Raw genomic sequence first — 23,064 nt, forward strand, 5'->3', positions numbered from 1 at the left:
TGCTCTTTTGACAAGGCCACCGTTTCTTTACTAGGATCTGTGCACCCCTATTGGGGCACGGTCCATGCTGACTTGGTGGGCTAGTTCAGACGTTGCGAGCTAGAGCTCCTCGCCACGTAGAGCACTGTGTATGCTCTTAGTGGTTGGTGACTCCCCAGAGGAGCTGAGGACTATGGCTGCGTTCCTTTGCCTCGATAAGTAACACATGTACCCTCGTTTTTCGTGTATGCTTACTAAACTATTAAATGATGTATTTATATATATATATATATGTTGATTTAAAAAAATCATATTAATATATTTTTAAGTTTTTATTACTAATAATTAATTAATTATATATTAATCTGTTATAATGGTTTTTTGCCGGTTAAATAAGCCACCAACGAACACGGCCTATATATCGCGCACAGCCCGTCTGTAGATTCGTGCGAGTTCGTCTAGGTAGCTGTTGACATCTAAGTTTGTTTTGATCTATAGCAAGTTTAAGCTAGCGAAAGGGTCTGTAGCCTCGTGATTATAAAAGCTTGGGTAGTATTTGAGGTCTTGAGTTTGACTCTAGTTAGAGCGAATTTTCCAAGATTCGATTCTAACGGCTTTGTGCTTTCAGTGGTAGACGATTCTCTAAAAAAAAAAGTTTAAGCTAAATTTAAAATATACCAGCATTTTTCCATATAAGCTTGTCCGATCGCCAGACTCTATAGCGGAATCCAATCCGCCTCTTTTCGTGTTTTCTTGTTTGTATGGCGACGGTTTTCAAGTTCAAACACTTTAGTACTTTAATAGACCAAATTAATCATAAAAATTGCGCTGTAAAAATGAAGAGCCAAGGCCGATTGAATTAACCAACGATCAACCGATAAAAACAAAATTATTACCCAAATCTTTCATATTCTACATAATTCTTTTTGCTACATACATCCCAAGCCCATTCACCTTTTGACCCCCGGTTGCTCATCCGATAAACTGTCTTAGCTCGGTAGAAGTAATACACCAGTCCTATATATGGAAAGAAGTCACACATGTATGGATTAATCCAGAGCAGATGAGGAAGGGCATGGTAAAGGAAGGAAATTATACTTGATAAAAAAAATAAGTAATCCAATTCGTAAACGGTAATGACTGGAATAATACTATTTACCGATAAAACGGTCGATAAATAGCGAAAATCGTTTCCAATGCCATTTTCATATTATTTACCATTTTCATTTATCCTTTTCATAAAACCATTTTTGTTTCTTTTGTTGATAATTTTCAAAAACAATAGACGGTAGATCAAAAATTTCCGTGACTGCCTTCGCGCTAACCATGCAGCTACGAAAAATCTCCTTTTCTCCATTCACTCTTAAACCTTGGAACAAAGAGCAATTTTACATTCCAACAAAAAGTAATAAGAAGTACTTCAAGATACCGATATCTCGCGGTACCAAATCATTTCTGATCGTTATATCTAGCAATAGGCATTCGACTTAGCTAGATCCAATAATAAAAAATAATTTGATAACTCGAGATTAGCAAATCTCTGGAACAAAACCTCTTTCCTACTGCAAAAGGAGGACTAGTGATCAGCCTCCCTCCTCTCTTGGTCTCTGCTGGGTCCACTTTTAAGTTATTCCCATTTTTTTGGTCTTTCCACCGAACACTGCCTATGGCATGTTCTTTCCCACCAACAAAATACTCCTAGATTGGAATGACGACAAGTTTATAGAGCTCCACCATGTCATTTTTGCTTTTTATAGGTATATCTTAGAATATATTTTTCAACTTTATAATTAATTTATTCATTTATATCTTACATAGTTGTCCTAACATATTCAACTTTATAGCCCTCCTTTGATTGGTAGAAAAATCATAGAAGCTTTTGTAGGAATTGAATCCTACAGGGAAAAAATCTTTTTGATACAAAATATCATTTGTTTCAAAGAATTAAGACTTCAACAATCCTACATAATTTATATAGAATAGTTTAAAACAAGAAGGTTTTGAAGAAAATTTAGCATGAGGTCCAACCTTATGAAAAGTTTTCCCTTGATGTCTCCTCTAATATGTGTATTTTTCTTACTATCCATTCAAATGGTCTTTCCTGTATTTTTCAGTGTTCTAGTTTACACTTGTATTTGTATTAAAATCCTTGCTGTACTAGCTGCCACCCATTCTTATAAAACTTTTACTACTTTTTTTTAAAATATATAAGTATTTATAGCTTGTTTGACAAAGACTAACGTGAGAGCAAAATGTTTTGTTTTAGTCACTTTAATGGTTAATTTGTTAATACTAAATTAATTAGATTTTCTTTTCGGGCATCATTACAATGACTGAAAATAAATCAATATACAAATATTTATACAATGTAGTACAAAATTTAAATTATAAAAACACTTATATTTTGAAAAAAGAGAATCTACTCCATATTACTGAGTTTGTCATAGTTCAATCATTTGTCATTAACATTGACAATTAATGTACCAATGAGTTTGTCATTTGTTCTAGAATATGCCATTGGGGCAATTATTTTATTTGTAAAATACTCAAAATGCCCTTTATATGCATGCAAGGTTAATGCTTAATTTATACCCTTAGAAGTTTTAAAAAAATATGATTTTTTATAGACTTCTTGCACGACATAGAAGTTTGTGTGTGTACTTTAATATTTTTTAAAACAGTACTTCCTATGTTGTATATAATCGACCGTTAACCTTGTAGATATATAAAGGCATTTTGAAAATATTCCCGATCCCATTGCATACCGTAAAATATATAGAAAACCATAATATCGATGTTAAATCATTAAAATGGGGAAACTTAGTGACATATAATATAATAGATTATCTGATTTTCCACTAGAGTACAGACCGATGTATCTGACTATCATGCCGATCTCCTTTTATCACAATGCATACACAATGGGAAGTTTCTATTTGTATTTATTGATGTACCACGTAAGCAATTTAGTGATGTGATAAGTTATTTATTAAAGAGAGATAAAAATAAAGAAACTAGTGCTAGAGTAAAAACCAGTGTCTTCATGTAAAACAAGACTGGTCATAAGAGAGATGAGTGAACCATATAATAACGAGATATAAAAATTGCGTTCCGACTCAACACGATGTTACAGCGTTAGGACTTTAGGAGTGCCCTTACCCACCGGCAACGGCAGTCGGCAGACGTTGACCAATTGACCTTCAATTGGCCCAGTTGATCCATGTCAGGCGTTGACTTGTAGTCTCCGGCCACTACTCAAGCTATCTCTAACTAGCAGCAGTCTACCGAGCTCATCCTCTTCTCGGCGAACTTCAGTTATCCAAACTCCGATGATGCCGTCACTCTTCCGCGGCCGCGACGGCCGATTCAGACTCCCCGCGGCGCTCTCCGTCGATCTCCTCCTCCTCCTCCACCTCGTGCTCGTGCTGCTCCCGCCGCTGGCGGCAGCGCAGCAGCAGTACGAGGCCAACGCGCAGACGGACTGCGACGCCGACAACGGCAGCTCCGTCCTCGGCTACACCTGCGGCGACCCGGCCACCTCGCCGCCGTCATGCACGGCCTACCTCACCTTCCGCTCCGCCCCGCCGAGATACGCCTCCCCCATCACCGTCTCCTACCTCCTCAACGCCAGCGTCCCGGCCGTCGCCGCCGCCAACGCCGTCCCCGTCCCCGTCCCTGTCCCGGCCGACGGCCTGCTCCTCGTCCCCGTCCCCTGCGCCTGCACGGCCGCGGGGTACTACCAGCACGACGCCGGCTACGTCATCCAGTTCGACGACGAGACTTACTTCATCATGGCGAACGACACGTACCAGGGGCTCACGACGTGCCAGGCGCTCATGGCGCAGAACCCGGCGCACGACAGCCTCAACCTCTACCCCGGCATCAAGCTCACCGTGCCGCTGCGCTGCGCGTGCCCGTCGCCGGCGCAGGCCGCTGCCGGGGTGAAGTACCTGGCGACGTACCTCCTTGGCTGGGACGACGACTCGTCCACCGTCGCCGACCGCTTCGGCGCCGACTACCAGGCCGTTCTTTACGCCAACAACCTCACCGACGACTCCACCGTGTACCCCTTCACCACGATGCTGGTTCCGCTCAAGCGCCGCCCCAATGCAGACGTGACGGTCTCGCCGGAGCCGCCGGGTCCAGCTCCTGCTCTGGCTCCGGCTCCGCCGCCGCCGCCGGTGCCATCCAGTGAATCGGTCAGTGGCAAGTGGAAGAAATCCTTTCTTGGGAAGTGTATCGGCATAGGAGTTGGTGTTGGGTGCGCGGTTCTTGCGTCTGGTGCTCTGCTTGCTCTGCTCCTGCTATGGCGTCGACGGCGGTGGCAGGGCAACGGCGAGCTAGCTACGACGGCAATCCACGACGTGCCGTTGGCGCCGGGTAAAGAGGGAGCAAAGGCGACGCCGGCATGGATGGTGCCGACGACAGTGGCTGATGCCGACGTGCGAGATGCGGTGGGATCGCTGACCCTGTACGAGTACGGTGAGCTCGAGACTGCGACGGCGGGGTTCGCGAAGGAGCATCGCATCGGAAACTCGTCGGCAGTCTACCGCGCGGTGATCAACGGCGACGCGGCGGCGGTGAAGCGGGTGGCCGGAGACGTGGGCGCCGAGGTGAGCGTCCTGGGACGTGTCAACCACTCGTGCCTCGTCCGCCTGTTCGGCCTCTGCGTGCACCGCGGCGACACGTACCTGGTGTTCGAGCTCGCCGAGAACGGCGCGCTCAGCGACTGGATCCACGCCGGTGGCGACGGCGGCCGCGGCCGCGGCCGCGCCCTCTCCTGGAGGCAGCGGATGCAGGTGGCGTTCGACGTGGCCGACGGGCTCAACTACCTGCACAACCACACCAGCCCGCCCTACGTGCACAAGAACCTCAAGAGCTCCAACGTCCTCCTCGACGCCGGCTTCCGCGCCAAGGTCTCGAATTTCGGCCTGGCGCGCGCCGTCGCCGGCGCCGGCGCCGGCGCGCAGATGACGTCGCACGTCGTGGGCACGCAGGGTTACCTGGCGCCGGAGTACCTGGAGGACGGGCTGATCGGCCCTCACCTCGATGTGTTCGCCTTCGGTGTCGTCCTCCTCGAGCTTCTGTCCGGGAAGGAGGCGGCGCCTGATCGGGACGGCGGCGAGGGTGGCGAAGCCTTGCTGCTGTGGGAGGAAGCGGAGGGGCAGCTGGTGCCAGCGGCCGACGGCGAGGACGCGCGGGCGCGGGGCAGCAGGGTGGCGGCGTTCATGGACGCCAGGCTGCGCGGCGACTACCCGTTGGAGGTGGCGATGGCGGCGGCCGCGCTGGCGCTGCGGTGCGTGGCGCGGGAGCCCCGCGCGCGGCCGTCGATGGCGGAGGTGGTGTTCTCGCTCTCGGCGTTGCGCAGATCGACGCTCGGTTGGAGCACCGTTGAGCTTCGCGTCTCGGCAGCTGGATGAAAAAGACCCAGTGGGCTGATGGCCCATTTGGGAGTTTGAGCACGACAACTATCTAGCTCGGCCCAGTGGCGAACCCAGAATAAAAATTTACGTTATCTGATTATTGTACTTGTACGCTAATTAATATAATATAATTTAGTAAGAATTGAATAATTTACTCGGGGTCCGAGAACCCTTGGAAGATAAACTTAGGTTCGCCACTGGCTGGGCCAATAGTGGACTTGTCGTCATACAAAAAATGACTGATTTTGTATCTACTTCATCCGTTTCACGACTTTCTAATTTTATCTAGATTCATACGGATGATAATAAATATAGACATATATATATAATTATATGTATTCATTAATAAATGAATCTAGACTAGAAAAAACTCACGGTATAAAGGGTTTCTCATGGCTCCTGTAGTTTCTTGGAGGACAAATCCACAGCTCAAGGCCGGAAGCAAGAGAAAGGTAGCATGGCTTCCATTTTCCTGAGGGACTGAGGGATGTAGCTAAGGGCCCAGGATTAGCGGCAATAGGGTGGCGAGCGCTCCAAGAAGCCATGGCTGCTCACCTTTTAGTGGAGCAGAAGTGCCTCGTAGCGTCTCGATTTAGATCTCCAGCTTTGATCGGAGGAGATCGTCAAGCCGATAGTCCTCGATACCCCTATATTTATCGGAGGGGAGAAAAATTAGGTCTAGTCCAAGTACATTGTTGTGTTTTTAATGTTTTAGCTACTGTAGTGTTTCTTTGTGTTGGGTCAGATCGTTTCGGTGGGTATTTTGATATTATGTCATATTTTTCATCTTTGATGCGTACATATTTGTTGATGTTTTGATAGTTTAAAATCGATGTTTCATATCTTTCCCGTGTTATCTCTTTGTTCCTCTCTGTTGCACGGGGGATGAGGCAGCAAGGGAGGCGATGGTCGGAGCAATGAAGGTTGGGGAAGACGACAACCGGATGGCGGCTCGGGCGCAGGGCCGCTGCGCGTTAGGGGCAGGAGAGAGGGGCAAGCATCACTCGAAGGAGGCGGTGTCGTGCCAAGAGCCCAAGATGTGTGGGCAGGGACAGGCTAGCGACAAACGAGTAGGAGGGGGAAGGGGGCGGGGTAGGGGAAGGCTGGCTAGGGGAGGTCGGAAGGGGGAAGAGGGCGGTGTTGCTGCTACTTTCCAAAAAAAAGTACTAGAAGAAGGAGGAGCTACCCCTGAAGATGGAGCCTTCGTCTTTTCGTATATGTTTTTGTTTATAGCCCAAAATTTAAATTTTTACTTTAAATTTAGAGCTAAGATTGGTGTTTTTTCATCGTAGTTTAGTAGCATTGTTTTTTTAAAATATGATGTTTGTTTTTTTTTCTACTAAAAATCCAAAAGGATGACCTCATGTATCCTTTGTAAGAAAACTTGTGCTAAAGGGGTGGAGAGTTATAACATGCTTTGCAACTTGCTTACCGAGTTTTTTTTTAAGAATATCATCATAGATATACATGAGCTGTAAAATATCATCATCCATGACAATGATAGGTGGGGTCTAAACCCATATATTTTACTACAAAATAAGTTAAATCTCGCTCAATTTATCGAGTGGCGAGTGGTGACCGGCGAGTTGGTTGACTATGCTACTCCGTGATGATCATTTTTTCTTTTGACTAGATGAACAGGTAGGGTAGTGACTTGCATCTTGGACTTTCATCTTCCGGATCAGGATTCAACGACGAAAGGGATGCCATTGATGTTTGATACTCCCAGACCTCTACTGTACATTAGACTGAGTTATACTACGTTTTTTTTCATTCGGGTTCACTGTTCATCAACCTGATCATCGTTTGTTTTTTTCATGAAAAAAACCAAATGATATATTATAAACAAAAAATAATATATATATATATATATATGTTCTTGGCGATCTAAAAATAAAGACCGAAAAATAAAAAAAAATTTAAATCAACTTCAGAGTTAACATTAAAAAAATAAATTTTAGCATATATATAAAGAAATGATAGAGGCTGCAAGTGAATGACACTTCTAAATCTCACATCTTTGATAGTTTGACATCTTGAACATGTTACAGTTATACATTATTGTAGTCTCGTCTTTTCGTCTATGCTTATGCTTAAACGCTAAAATTTAAATATTTAGTCTTAAATTATAGTTAATTTTGATGTTTTTTCATCGTAATTTATTTTTCACCATTGGTTTTTAAATCGCTAAAAACACATATATATAAAAGTTTTATTCAAAAATTAAACAACTTGTCCTCATTCTTTTACTCCGAATATATTCCCAGTACAACTTTTAGCCTCACCTTTTGACTTATATTAAGCATAAGCATAATGGTTTATTGACGATTAAAAGATAATTTATAAATAAAACTTTTATACACATGTTCATAGCAATACAAGTCAAGGCTAAATAATAAACTTTGATGAAAAACCTTAAAATAAACTATAAATTTAAGTTTTAAAATTCAAACTTTACTTGTAAGCATAATTGAAGATATGAGTATCTTCGTTGAATATCAACAAAATATTCTAGCTATTCATGCGAGCGTAAAAAGCATGTCGTTTGCAGGGGAGGATCGATACATGTGACAGTAAAGATACTATAGCCTTTAATATGATTGTGAATCGTCCTATAACAGTGTTAATCGGTGCTGTTCATCAAAGTAATATCCATTGATAAACTGAATTTCTCTGTCAACCCTGTTTAGTTCCCCAAATTTTTTTGTCCAAAAATATCACAGTGAATCTTTGAACACCTAAATAGAGCATTAATATGAATGAAACAAAAAAACTAATTGTATAGTTATGGAAAAATCGTGAGACAAATTTTTTAAGTCTAATTAGCCTATGATTAGTCATACGTGCTAAAGTAACCCACATGTACTAATAACAAGTTAATTAGACTCAAAAGATTTGTCTCGTAGTTTTTAGATGACCTATAAAATTTATTTTTTTCATTCATGTCCAAAATCTTATCTCTCGACGTCCAATCAAACGTTTATATGACATCCAAATTTTTTTCTTTTCTCCGACTAAACACCACCAGTATGAATGTGAGAAACGATGGCCATCAGGTTCCATATATACAACTGTAAATAAGTAGTACATTTACAGGCTCCGTAAAAACGTGGGATGGTCGAACATGATTACGGAGAACGTTGTTTAAGCTAAACACTCATTTGAAACCTACAGAAATTAAAAACATATGAAAAGTTATGAGACATAGAAAAATCACAGGGATTTAAAGTTGCAAGGAGAAGAAAACATGCAATAGAACCATATGCTTATTTTCCTCCATATTCTCTATGTAGCATTATCGATTCCATAGGAATTTCAAAGGACCCTTTGATTCAAAGGGCTACATAGAAACTTTTTAAATCCCCTAAATTTTCTATGTTTTCCTAATAAATCAAAGGGGGCTAAATTGCGCAGAGGCATACCGAATCGTGCAAGTACAATAGTTGCAAAACTGCTAAACCTATTCATTATAAATAACTCAAATATACATTTTCCAGAAAACTATAATAAAACGTTGCAGCCGATGCGCTTGCATTATTGCATTCGAGATATCCTGTGCTACTTGGCCGTCGCACGGCAATTTATCCGAGATTCTATTGAAAATCCTACCTTTTCAATGACCTGAGGTATCCTAGTTACAACAACCAGAGAACTTTTCTTTACTATACATGTGAAGCTAGATGACCTTCCATAAAACCTTTCAGGACCTCGCCATCAATCAACCCATCACAAAAAAATTGTGGCAGCCAAGCTTTCCGTTGAAATGTACACGAAATAGCAATTCAATCCGAATCCCACCGCATCAATGGGTCTAGAACAGTACGTGCCAAAACACGAACTGGCAACATGTAGTCTCCAGAAGGATCGTAGCACTCCTAACTTCAGGAGCTAGCTCAATCCCTGCAAGTGCATGCAAGCGATTCATGTTATAACCATACCCGAGTTAGCAAAAGAATTGCAACGCAGAGCATTTATCAGAACGCATACTACTACAAAATAAACATCAGCGCACCTTTACAAAAATTCAGTCACGGAAAGTTGCAGAAATCATGTGGTTGGTCTGGTCATTGTTGATAGACCACGGCCTCCAATAGGCCCCATGCCATGCAGGCCCGTATCAAGCTCATCATCTGCAGTTCAATTACATCGTTAGCGTATTTAATAAAAATAGCAGCAAATAACGGATAAAACCAGAATAAATCACACTCTGGACTGCTGCAGTGCTACTAGCTTCTATCTTGGCCCAAGTTTTCAAAAAGTTAATGCCTAACTGATGCAAAGTAGCAAACTATATTACTCCCTCCGTTTCATTATAATATGATTTGGCCATACCTAGATCCATCCATTAATCGATGAATATGTTTTATATGTCTATTTGTTAGCATTAATATGAATCTAGAGAGGACCAGAACATCTTATAAATATGAAATGGACATTATACTACTACAGAACTTGCTGCAAAGTGCAAAACACATACCAGTCATCTCTTCACCAGATTCTGCGCCAGCAATCCCAATGCAAGAAAACAAAGAAGACTCATCAACTTTCAGGTGCTCATATGCAAGATACAAGTCCTCAATTGTGGCACTTTCATACAACATCGTTAATTCCTTGATGCAGGATATTTCCTGCATTGGTTTGATAGGGATTCACATGGTAAGACAGTGATACAACACCAATAAGAAACAGGATATGCCAGTTTGAAGAAATTAAATAAAGGAAAATATTCCACATTTTTTAGAAGAAATCATACAATAGTAGATACCATATGCTCACCACCATTCAAGATTTCCTTTTACAAAGAATGGCCAATAAAAGATGACAGGACTACATGTCCCATATTTAGTTATTTACTACTCCCCAAGTCCCTATGGTCATGAATATTTGATCATTAGGCAAGATTCGGTCAAACTGTTAAAACTAAGTACCAGTTTTATATTATAATCAATTTGTAGAATACAATAGATTTATGATACTATGATAGTGCTTTTCAAGCCAGATCTACGCATCCCATTTATCTTGTTTTCAAATTAAGCATTTGCGAAGCTATTGATTGTCAAAGTAAAGTTTGACCAAATCTTGTTCTAAACATCAAATATTTATGACTAGAGGCTGTAGTAATTTTCATCCAATAAAACCTTCTGTTGTTAGTAATCCTTAATTTGGTGGGTTGGTGGTGAAGTCCCAATCACATGTTTATGAGTCTAGATATGCAATCCCATGTATTTTTCAAGAAAACAGAAGTCACTATAGATATGTCAAGGAGAAGAAAGTGCAGATGCAGCCAGAGCTATAACACAGTAAGCTTATTTTGGTTTCTTTTCTTTGTGTAGTGAATACAAATAAACAATTTATGCTTTACCTTCCTAGGCACAGATGAAGACTGCAGATGGGCAAGTAAACCAAGCCAATATGCATTTGTCTTTGTCTCAGCTTCATGTTTCATCAATAGTGTCCTCTTTGCCTGGAGCACATGAAAGTTGCCATCAGCAATAAGAAACAAGACAATTAAGAAATACATACAATTAGCATGTAGAAAGCTGTGGTGTTTTCTGCTCAATCTTCTCTTACTTAGGCTATACTTAACTGTATATGAAAAGATTTAGTAAAATAATGTGTGTCTTGTTAAAACTAAGCAAGTCTAGAAAAGTTCTGACTAACCCGGTCCAGCTCCCTTTCAACGATTCTGTTACTATGTAATCCTCTCAGAACACCTTTGCATGCATCAACAGCTTTGTGGACCTGCAATTGAAGTTAACAAAATGTAGAAAACATAATAACAATAAAAAACAGCAACAGGAAAAACAACAAAGCACAGCAAGCTCAAGTCCAAAGGTGAAATACCTTGCCCGGAGTTGATGTTACTGCAATCACATACCAACCAAGGTCCAATTTGTCAAAAAGGTTTAGTTCAAAAGAAACATCATAGGTTAATCCCATGGAATCTCGAACTGTTGTGAATAGCCTGAGGAAACAGACATCGTGTGATGTTAATCTTATTAACAAAATGCAACATAACTGTTCAACTCCAGAATGATGAAATCGTGATACTAAATTTTACACTTAAGAACATTGCTGCTATAGGGAAACATAAAGGATCATTATAGGTGAACCACCACATGAGTTACTAGAATTGACCACTAGGTTATTCAATGTAGCATACCATGAACATGAGAAGCTTAATAATGTTCTAAGAAAACAAATAAATGTCTGGAAATATTTTACCTAGAATTAATAATTTCAGCCAACAAACTCAAAGTGATGCCAAAGAAAAGAGAATGGGTGCGAACATCAATAGGTTTCATTCCCGTAAGATCTGAGTTCGTTGATTCAGAATCTTGAGCTGCAAAGTATGGCAATATTAGCTTATATGCTCATAATGCACTGGTATATAAAGGTCACTGCCACTGAATATATGCTATAAGTGGAAATTTCCTCCAACAAAAACATGTCAAGTCTAAATTGTAAGATATGTGATGTTGAATGAAACAAGTCACAGTGCAGTGCACATTTTGTTAGAATTACCATCTCCACTGGAATTCCGGATGACATTGAACAGATCATTCCCTTCAGTTGCAAACCCCCAGCGATTAGGCGCAGGACCAGCAATGTACGCACAAGCTCTCTCATCAGTGTCCTTTATGTATACCTAGTTAAAGGACCAGTGATCAAATAAACAAATATATACATGCTCACGTGCATCTATCTTTCTCCCTTTTTCAACACTAGTTTGGTAATGACATGTAACTATATTTATCATGATGCTTCACTGAAAAATAAATTAGCATGATGAAATAAATAGTATCTGGTTGAGGGTTACAGAAAAGTTCATACTTGCTGAAAATGCAAATCTGAAGGAAACGGCCGGAAGGAAATCTTTTCAATATGCTCCTCTGTTTTTGAAGATTTTGCAGCACTCACAGTCCCAAGATAGTCAAGAACACAAGATTCTACCTCTTCTTCAGTGAAATCACCAACTATACTAACCTGGAAAATTTATTGCAGATAATATAAATAAAAACAGACCATAGACATATATCAATATGGTAGACCAATCATACAGGTGCCATGAGAACACAGTTAAGGAAAAAAGAGAAAGAAACTTGAAAACGATGAATTACTACACTAACCTCCATGTTGTCACCAACAAATTGGTTCATAACAGCATCTTTGACTGATTGGAGAGTCAACTTCTGCAGTGAATGTGGTGACGGTTCTACAAACCTTTCGTCATGGTTCAACATAGCTAACATAAGCTTGTGGGCTGTAGAACGTTCCAAACTTTTGGGAATGGAGCGATAATAAGACAAGTATAGCTGAGTTGCTCTATCAAATGCATCTTCTAGCCACACGTTATGCTGTAACATGGAGAAGGAAATTTTATATGCATGAGATATTTGCATTTAGAGAACACTGAGTTCCTCCTATAACGAGGTAGATGAGTATGCAATGTAGTAAATTGCAAACCTACCTCAAGGACCATATGAAGGAGCTGGAAAGCAGCGCGCATGCCATTGTCTCTTAAAGCAAATCTAAACTCCATAAAAATGAACTCCTCATTGGATTCTAGTGAGCAATTTATGAGATTATTCACGCAGAAAAGTTCAACCTGAAATCACATAGACATACTTTATGGAAGTGCTTTCAATAGTTAGCAGTATTAACTATTAAGTTGTTAAAATGTAAAAAAATACGTGAGAAAAAATATACATTTGACTCCACTAGAGACTACTGTTGTTAGAGGATATGCATGGGAATGGATGATGTAAAGTATTGAATGGATGATGTAACTACGTTTATTTACGAACATGATGACACATAGGGTAATATTCATGTGGCTAGTCCAAATATTGCTCATAAAATACAAGGGGTCAAAGTTAGAAGAGTCTGGCTGGCACATGTGTTAAAGTGACTAGTTACTGGGATGAGGTGGATGGAGGTAAAATCAATAAACAAACAGTAATACTTTGCTAGTAGATAAATCCATAAGTTGAAGATACCTGTTCCCTTGAAAAGTTTCCGACACAGCCACCTTCACTCAAGGTACGGACACCAACAATAACAGATCCCTTAGATTCTGAATCCTCTGTTGCCCTTCCACCACCTACTATTAGCCGCATAACACCAACCCTTGCCTCATTTTGTGTGATCTGTCATCAATTTGCAATACAACTTTTAGCATGAAACAACAAGGTGAACTACAACGAAACTGTAACACGAGACTCTTCAATTGTGAGAACAATAGCCAGACGTTTCCAGTTTATTAGCATTACCTTATAGTTGATGGAAATACCATTAGAAAGGCGGCGCTGTGTTATTCCAGTTTCATTGTCAAATATTTTCACCACATTCTCCTCTTTACTCAGAGAAGCAAATGATGGTTTGCGCTGCAATTTCAAGTCCTCAAGCTGAGACTGAGTAATCAGTTCTTTTGGTACCTCAAGCTGTAGCCACAATAACAATAATCATTCAGCAACCATCAAGACAGTCTGTTGGTTTACAATTTTCAAACAAGATCCCAAAACATGAACTGTGCTACCCCTGTAGATATAAATAACAAACATACCTCAGGTTCTGGGTAAATAGGTTCCTCAAGACCTGCCATGATGGAATCAGTTATTTCTTCTGGATATATCTCAAAATCAGTTTCACCTACTCCATCAATGTGGACTCTTTTGGGTACACAGGCCACAATAGCAGCAGGAAGTGGTGCATCAGGCTTTCCATAATCTGAAATAAATTCCAGCACTTCTGCACCGACAGTGTTGACCTACATATCGTAAACATAACTCATTATGTATAATACAATTTAACAATAGAATTAAAAGCAAGGTAAAATGAACTGATGACATGCCATTTATTTCCTTTTTCCACTGTGACTTGTATAAAAGAAATATCAGTACCTCTTCAAGTGTTACGGTTTCAGCAACAGCAAGCAAACTTTCATGTCCCTGCAATTGATCCATAACAGTATGGCTAAGTGCATCACTTTCCATAATGAAGTCCAGGTTATCAACTGAGGGAACACTATCAATCATCATAGCCAGTTGCTCACTATCCTTTATCAGTGCGTCCATGTAGCGAGTCATTTCCCCCATTGTGACACCAAACTCTTTGAGTCTCCTAACCTGAAACAGCATGCAAAGATAAGTTGAAAGGAAGGATTAGAAGAATGCTTGGGTTGGGTTGGGCCAAGGTTGGATGAGGATCAGGTCAGATAAGGCTTGTCTAGCAGTGTTACACATAGGCTGTTTTGCAGGTCTTGTGCTAAGTCAACATTGCTTCAATAACTTCCATTAATTATTTAGCCTTTTTTATCTGTTCCTTCCAACAATTACATCTCCTAAAATTATCTACGACTGTTTATATAATATTTCCATTGATTAAACTGATTATGAGCTAAAACAAGTTGTGTAGAACATTATAGGATAAATGAGTCATGAGTACACAAACCTCATGAACAGCAACTTTGATAGCACTCCTCCAGTTTTGGGGCTCAGCTGTTACGGTAAGAGTAGTGACCGTGCAACCTTCCCTTCCAGAGTCACTATGATCCAGCTCAACAGATGTAAAAGGAGGATTTGAGCTCTGTATACAAAACAGCATTCATATACAGGAGAAAATTTTAATCAGTAAGAACTACACTAACTACTTAAAATTTTCTTCCATGCAAAAAAAGAGGTATTCCTAACAAATATAAATGCTTCACTGGAAGAACCTTGGCCTCCTATGAGCTTATGCTACAAGTCTAATGTCCAGTAAAATGCATTTCTGAATAGTTTATTAGACTAAAAAGAATGAATATGGATTTCAAGTAAAAAATCAAATAATACTAAATTTAATGACATTCTGGTGCACAGTAAATTCCCAGCATGTCTTATGTCTATCTGTTAAACATATACAATCTATGAAAAGATTAAAAAAAAAGACATTATATATAAGAATCAAATCATATGAACTAATCTGCATTCTATAGAGATAAATACCAAAGTAAGTCTCGACATAAGTAAAGATAGAAGGACATTATTGATTCATAATTCATGTTGATTAAATATCACGAACCTTATATCTTGTATTGATTCTAAAATGAAGAGCAGATAAAAATATCCGTTTCATCAGGACACTCCGCAGGTCTTTATATGTCTGAACTTGGTTAACAGGTATCTGTCCACAAAAAGAAATGAAATAGTTAGGCTTACACAGATGATGCATTATTAAGAAACTTCAACAAGAGAATGATAAGCTTAAAGCTAAAGACATCATCACATTAAATATGTTAAATTTAAAATAGAACCATATCTGAGAAAGAACTTAAATAGTTAGGCATACGCAGATCACGTGCACACAGAGGGAGGGAAGAAAGGGCTATCAAACCTTTCACTGATTACAACAAATACTGGTTCTCATCTACCATATATTACCACAGGAACTACTACGGAAACATCTGGTGTTAGACTAAACTACATAGGCACAAAGCAACACTAAAGAGTAAAAGCCAGCAAATCAAACATTAATCATACCTTGCAGAACATGTTGATTGAGAAACTCTGGATCAACTCATGTTGAAAAATTGCTGGGGGCTTAGTGTCTTGGGCAACTCCAGGAAGAGACCACTTATGTTCTACAGGTGGTCTGATTGCCTGTCTTTCCCTTTTGACAGGCTTTATGTTATCCACAGCAGGTGATCTCTCACCAGTTAGGCTTGCAGCCAAGCCACCAGGTAGCTTTGGTGCAAAAAGACTTGCCATGGCACCAAATGGACTTGCAGTTGACATAGAGGCTGCTTCGCTTTCTGGAAGTGTATGTTCAAACACAGCCTGCATTGCGTATGAGTCAGTTTGTAATTAATCCAATAAACAGATCAGCTGGAATAACAGGAAAAACAACAATTAAGATGTTCCAATTCTAGTTACCTCTATTTCTCGTATTGCTCTGGGAATATCATCAATCTCTCCTACCAGGTATAAAGTAGCATTAGCAGGGTAGTACCAGCGCTCATGAAATCTGCGGATCTTGTCAGGATCCCATTTATGTATTTGCTCTTCAAGTCCAATAGGGAATCTTTCGCTCAGTTTGTTTTCTGAGTGCAAATGTTGCAATAACTACACAAAATGAATCACAGTTAGTATAGAAAGACCGCGCCCTTAAACATTAATTGATTCAGCATTAGTACCAAGAATGAGTGCCAAGAGGAACAACCCCTTCTCAGAAGATGTCCTACAAAGTGGTAGAGTAAAAATTACTTGCCTGACAATCAACACGATACTCGATTGTGTTCATCATCTGGAGCTCTGAAAGAATTGCTCTTCTCTCTTTCTCAACACGAGATGAAGAAAACTTTGGATGAAAAGCTATCTGGAAGAACAAAAAATTGGCAGAACTTAAGATATGTGTTATACAACTACCCAAACGCATCTAAAACTTTATCGCCCAATGAAGATTCTTGTTGTTTTAATGGCCATTAACCAGAAAAAAAGAACAAAATAGCAAAGCGGGACATATAGCTTAGAACGTAACATCCCACCTCATTCAATGCATCCAACACAGAAGGGAGCAAATCTTCACCATATTCCTGCCGCATTAAAGACAAGCTGATATGTTAAACCCTTAAATAAGAGAAGATATCAATTTGGACCACCAGATTGACATATCAACAGATGTAAAGCATTAACAACTGTGCACATAATATGGCAGTCAACACATTTCCCAGTTGCTTTTCATATATATTCTAGTGAAACAAAATAAGCAATAGAAACCAGAGGAGGACTTGAAGAAACAACAGATGATGCTTTACAATTTCAAATGGTAAAGATGCAAAAGTGCAGACCTTTGTTTTGGTTGGAGAATGGATATGGAACACGGTATGGTGGAAATCTGTATATGCATTAGACCTTGCACCTGTCCCCAAAAGTTTTTCACGTTTTTTACTTCCAAGAAATGCAACATGCTCGATCATATGTGCAATTCCCTGCTCATCCTCTTCCTCGTCAATTGATCCAACATGAACTTCCATGTGAGCCTCAAATCTGCAAACAATAGTGGTTAGAATACTGCATCAGCATCACACATAATCATCAGTTCCTATGAATTTTAGAATGATGTGTGCCTGCTCCACAACACAAGTTTGTAGTGAAGTTCATTGCCATGCACTACAGACAGACATGATATTTATCAATATACTGAAACAATTTTGATGTCCAAGAATCAACAAAGAAGTATTTTTAATTTTTAATGTAAATTGCTTGGTCATTGGGAATGAGGCTGTGCCAGCAAAAAAGGGTTTTTAACATAACACGATGTCAAATTGTAGGTCCCTTGCTTGGAAATACAGGTCGAAATCATTTAAATAGTTTTTGTTATACAGGAAGAAGATACAAAGGTAATGTTGTGCAAAAAAGAAAACGTTTATAGGTGGAAATGAAAACAAGTTCCCTGACCTGTTCGCTGGAACTTTGTTTGGAAGAATAAGATATCGGAGGCCATTCTTCAATTGACCTCGGACTAGCTTTGGGTGAGAAGGAAGTGGTGTGTTAAGAAAGCTTTCAAGTTCCTCCTTCCCAATTGGCTGATCTACATAAGGTTTATCCAGAGCAGTTTCAGACCATGTTGGACTTGCAACATGTGGTTCATCAGGTCCAGCAGCACGCAATATATGGCGACGCTTGACCTGAAAATCATCAAACGAGGGTCAGAAAGAACTCAGAAATAGTACTCCATTAAACCACATTAAACAAGAAGGGAAACTATGGGATCACTTATACTCTGCGGTGCCGTATAAAACTTTGGAAATTATTTCCTGTTTTATAACAGAAATGAAGCTTGACTCTTTGAATAAATACAAGTAAATGCATCAAAAAAGCATATGAAAAGCCACTTTCCTAATTCTTGAGTGTGTTCATTGTTCACATACTGTTGAGAACCAGCCCTGCCGAATGGTACTTTATACAATGATTTGCAGTGCAGTACTTCTAGCTAGCTTCACATTTGATGTTAATTCAACAATTAGCTTGCCATTTGTGATGTAAAACAAAACATGCCACTTCTCTGGTGTTAAGATTTCTGTATAGGCCGGGGAAATACATACAGGTGGCATTCAATGTTTTACTGATAGTGAATCCATATTTGTTGTGGGGTTAATTAGATCCATGCCATTATAAATGGGTCGATTCTATACCCTATAATAAACCACAGTTACAATCATTAAACAAGCAACCGGAGAAGACATCACAACGGAAGCAAGGAACTAATCACTTTTGTCCAACACACTCATCCAATGATCCACGAAGGCGGATTAACAGCATCATTTTCTAATCTATTCAGACGCATTACGGATGAAACTAACCTTAGCACCGCTCAACCCGCTGTGGAGCAACAACCCAGAGGTGTGCGGGACCGCGCACGGCGCGAACCTCGCGAGCCCCGCCCTCCCGCGTCTCCGGCTCCTGGGGAAGCACGACAGGCACCCATCCCTCTCCTCGCCGACACTCCCAATCGCCGACGCCGCACCGAGAGCTCCCGTCCGCCGCCTCAACCTGCAGGGCACACCCAACACGAATCAGTCTCGCGGCCAATTCTCTTCACCCGACGAACCCTAAACAAGTAGACAGCCCGAGTATCATTGCCCGGCTCACCTCGGCGACACGGCGCCGCGGTGGGTGCAGCGGAGAGGGTTGGCCGGGGCGGCGAGCGCGGACGGGCGCAGGGGGCCGACGGACGCCCGGCGCGCGGAGGCGGGCGCCGCCCGGAAGGCGGGAGAGGACCTGCGCAGGGCGGCGGCGGCCAGGGGGAGGCCCGGGGCGAGGCGAGGCGGCGCGGCGGCCGCCGCCGCGGCGAGCGGAGGGGAGGGGAAGGAGGCCATGCGGGGGTGGGGGATGGCCGAGGAGAGAGAGAGGGGGGAAGAAGGATAGGAGAGAGAGAGACGACGCTGCTCTCCCCCCCTTTATTTTTATTTTTTTTTCTCCTCTTTTTTTTATTGATTTTGTGACGGTGAAATAGGGGGGAGCCAAGCCACGGCGGCGCGGCTGCGAGAAGACGAGGGCGTCAGGAACGCAAATATCGTGGCTCGAGCTGGCGCCGGCCGTACCGGATTGTGGCCTGGGTTTGGTTTGGGTTTGGGTTTTTCTGGTTTTGTGCGTGCATATGTGTTGTTCGGTTTTGGGTTTTAGTCATAGTCATGAAAAGATATTTCTGTTTGATGAAAATCGCCTTTACCTCATCATCACGCGATGGATGTTTTTTTTCTTTTATTCCTTTGTCGTTTTGTTATATTTCATAAACATGGGTTTACGTATAAAAGTTTTGCTTTATAAGACGTAGGTATAGCTAAATTTAAATTTATATGCATGCTAAGTCTGAAACATCTGTGTTCTATTTTTAAAATAGCAAGATAATGTTAAGTTAACTTTCCGTTAGATTAAGGTCTGTGTGCTGTCATATCTAATAGCCTTAACTTTAAGTAACATTTTCTTGTCCATCACTCAAGTTAATGTTTTTCGTTTTATTTCTTTATATTGTTTTCTTTTGACTTCTATTTAATGCTATTAAATATCTATAAAAATATTATAATATTAATTAATATCAATTATCAATCCATCATGCGTTGGTTTGTCTTTATAATACTCATGTCTTAGCCAAAAATCAAAATAAGCTCTTTTTATTGTTGTGGCCATTAGAGTTGCCACCAACTCTAATGGTTTTTCCACCGTCTCGCACCGTCTTCACGGGGTTACAGCTACTCTGCTCCATGCTTGGTGCATATCTTTCCTTTCTACTATCTTCCAATGTGCATCCCAATAGATGCATTGCATATTTGCATTTGTATGTAAGAAGCTTGTTAGTTTGGTATGCAATTAAGTTAGACTTGGCCTGAATTATGTGCACCTATTTTTATTTATTTTTCATGGACGGATATGCCTGCAGAAAATGTTTAGATGAAGTGTAGAATAGCTTAGATGAAACATTTTGAATTTCCTTCTTTGACTGTCTGTTGATTATCACTTGGCACCCGTTGAAGCCTATCCTAGAAAAATACATAGCTCATGCCTACAGAGCATATCTTCTGTCTTATTTGATGAGTTGACTTACCTTGATTTCAATCACTTACGTTACTATATCCATACAAAATAAAGCTGGAAGATGTTGGCCTCAGTGCATATCAAGAACTATTGACGACTATATATGACACTGAATTAATAAATCCCTCTTATTAAAAGACATTATATATACACATAAATATAAGAACTTTACCATGATTAGTAAGCAATGCACAAACTAACTAAAATCTGATGAATATGTGATAAACTATTGTATGTCTTTTCAATACCACAAGGACTCCTTTTTCTAGCACAAATTTGCTGATGTACTTGTATGCTAGATGGTTATCTTATTTTTATCATGAAATATAGCCATCCATATCGTCCTGGAATAAGTGTATTTTACACTGCTTCTCGAATCATTACACATAATCATTACACATAAGACTGTTAAATTATTCTTAACAAGTTTCTTCCTTCTTTTTCAATGTTCCTACCAATTATGTGGATCCGATAACGGGCAACACACGGATCATGTGATTTCATCCGGTGCAACACACGAACAATATACTAGTTAATTTTAGTTTGTTAGACTACCATGAACCAAACTTTATATTTAGTATCCAACACACTTTGATGAATATAGCATCTTACTAGGTTTTATATATTTGTTTGCAGACAGATGAAATCAAAGGTTAAACAATTTTTTTTGACAAGAGTATGTAGAAACAAAGAGTAACCAACTAGTTATTTTTAAGAGCAATTTTACGGTCCTTGAGTAGGTATAAAGAGCTACCAAAATTTTAGTGTAAAATTTGGTACCTCAGTATCTAAGTACCAAGAGATACCAAAATTTATATAGAAATAAGTGGTAACTCTGGTACTTTCTCGATGACTAAAATAGCTCTATTTTTAAAGGAAAAACTAACATCAAGATTTGTTACTTAACATTTTTAATATGCAAGCTTTGGCCACTGCCAAAAAAAAGCAGCAAGTAGTAACTAAGAACTTCATTTGGTTAGTTGTCAAACTGTTCAGCTAAGCTGAATAGTGCTCCGTAATTGCTATCCTTCTTTTTACTGTAAATCAAACAAGTGGCTAATATATTTTGGCATGTCAGGTTTTCTCGTGGTTCAGTTTGGCTAGCACTTTTTCTTTTTCCGTTTCATGTTATAAGATATTCTGACTCTAGCTAAATTTATCCATGATTTAATATATATCTATATATCTAAATTTATTAACATCATATGAATGAACGAGAAAGCATTCCAATATATTCCATCTATTTCACGTTATAAGACTTTCTGGTATTGCATAGATTTATTTATATACTAACACATATAGACATATATAAGATATATATTAATATATTAATAATGTAGACAAATAAAGAAAATATTATAATATGAAACAGAGGGAGTAAAACTTAGGGGTGCAAAGCAAATACTAGAAAAGTCGTCAACCACTCTTAGATGGGTTGGGATAGAGCCAACACATTCCTGACTTTATTTGGTTGGTGAATGGGTAAGATGGATTAGACCTAGAAGGGAATATTCCTTAGATTCGGGTCCAACCCATCCTACTAAAACGGTGTGACGGATCTATCCCAGGATGGTTCAGCAACGCTAGAGTTTATATTGTTTGCTGATGCATCATTTGATGTTATTTAACCAGTGAAGTTATTTATGATGAAACACAAATTGAGATCAAGCTTGTTGCACCGCATGGGCATATGTGATATTTATTGTGAAATGTTCATTTTATTTTATCAAAATTATTTAAATATTTAAATATATAACTATACATTTAATTACTTTAGATTATTCATATATTAATCCTAGTATTTAATATATCATTTTGAATATGAGAGGTAACCTCACTAACTCACTGTAGAGAGGTAATTACATCTAACCATCCTATGTTCATCCCTCGAACCAAATAAGTAATGTGTTCAGTCCATCCTATCCCATCCAGGGATAGATAACGAGCCAGCTCAGCTTGACTCGGTCTAACTCATTAAGATAACGAGCTGACTCGGCTCGTTATAAAGTTCGAGCTGACTTGTTAGACTCGTGAGTCATGCATGAAAAGTTAACCTAAACAATTTTTCAATAGGCTATATAAGTAAATTTTTAGTTCAAACATACGAATCATATGAAATTGTATATAAATATTAAAGTTTGAACCAACAAATCATATCGTGAACCTATGAAGTACTGAAACATGTATTCTGGGATGAAATCAATAAACGCCGGTGAATCTGGGGTGTTATCTCTAACAAGTTAAAATACTAGCTCGGCTCGTTAGAAAAATAAAACGAGCCAGACCAAGTTTGTCACGAGTCGATGAGCTAACGAGTCACGAACTTTCTGTCCACCTCTAATCTAATTGCTCTAAAAAAACAGGATCAAACCACACAGAAAATAGAACCAACCCATTCTGCAAAGCAGGAAAAGATCTAACCCATCCCCATTCTCATTTAGTCCACGAAACGATCACATTCTTAACGGCCCAACACCTCCCACCTCTTAGGAATAGTGGGCCTCCTGTCGCGTCCAGCCCAACAGCGCGGCACGCGCCGGCAGCCCGTCGCCTCTTCCCCCACCAACCTCCTCCTCCTCCTCCCCTCC

At 40.0% G+C, this 23,064-nt stretch overlaps 2 protein-coding genes across 2 annotated transcripts; one reads left to right on the forward strand and one right to left on the reverse strand.

Annotated features, from left to right (window-relative positions):
* Positions 1 to 3,283: 3,283 nt before the first annotated feature.
* Positions 3,284 to 5,659, forward strand: LOC102702574 (protein LYK5-like). The gene has a single exon (XM_040525322.1). It carries the CDS (start codon positions 3,309 to 3,311, stop codon positions 5,397 to 5,399), a length of 2,091 nt encoding a protein of 696 aa, XP_040381256.1. The 5' UTR covers positions 3,284 to 3,308; the 3' UTR covers positions 5,400 to 5,659.
* Positions 5,660 to 8,643: 2,984 nt separating this feature from the next.
* LOC102702859 (stromal processing peptidase, chloroplastic) lies at positions 8,644 to 19,260 on the reverse strand. Its single transcript, XM_015838159.2, has 25 exons — positions 19,034 to 19,260; positions 18,745 to 18,934; positions 17,840 to 18,069; positions 17,230 to 17,428; positions 16,927 to 16,974; positions 16,650 to 16,757; positions 16,316 to 16,504; positions 15,923 to 16,219; positions 15,465 to 15,566; positions 14,856 to 14,990; positions 14,306 to 14,530; positions 13,969 to 14,172; positions 13,676 to 13,846; positions 13,403 to 13,552; positions 12,874 to 13,011; positions 12,533 to 12,760; positions 12,237 to 12,389; positions 11,928 to 12,051; positions 11,628 to 11,745; positions 11,247 to 11,367; positions 11,064 to 11,144; positions 10,765 to 10,866; positions 9,880 to 10,030; positions 9,415 to 9,532; positions 8,644 to 9,302 (listed from the first exon to the last, which is right to left on the reverse strand). The coding sequence occupies exons 1-24, from the start codon at positions 19,258 to 19,260 to the stop codon at positions 9,450 to 9,452; spliced, it is 3,774 nt and encodes a 1,257-aa protein (XP_015693645.2). The 3' UTR covers positions 8,644 to 9,302; positions 9,415 to 9,449.
* Positions 19,261 to 23,064: the final 3,804 nt, after the last annotated feature.

This window comes from Oryza brachyantha, chromosome 6, assembly GCF_000231095.2.
Source record: "Oryza brachyantha chromosome 6, ObraRS2, whole genome shotgun sequence".
NCBI classification, from domain to species: domain Eukaryota; kingdom Viridiplantae; phylum Streptophyta; class Magnoliopsida; order Poales; family Poaceae; genus Oryza; species Oryza brachyantha.

What these genes read in the sequence shown, in the direction of transcription:
- LOC102702859 (XM_015838159.2), bottom strand. Translation starts at nt 19,260, where the DNA reads ATGGCCTCCTTCCCCTCCCCTCCGCTCGCCGCGGCGGCGGCCGCCGCG. An exon ending in GCGGGTTGAGCGGTGCTAAG is followed by an intron (nt 18,070 to 18,744) that starts GTTAGTTTCATC and finishes GATGATTTTCAG; the next exon opens with GTCAAGCGTCGCCATATATT. An exon ending in CAATCAACATGTTCTGCAAG is followed by an intron (nt 15,567 to 15,922) that starts GTATGATTAATG and finishes TTTTGTGGACAG; the next exon opens with ATACCTGTTAACCAAGTTCA.
- LOC102702574 (XM_040525322.1), top strand. Translation starts at nt 3,309, where the DNA reads ATGATGCCGTCACTCTTCCGCGGCCGCGACGGCCGATTCAGACTCCCC.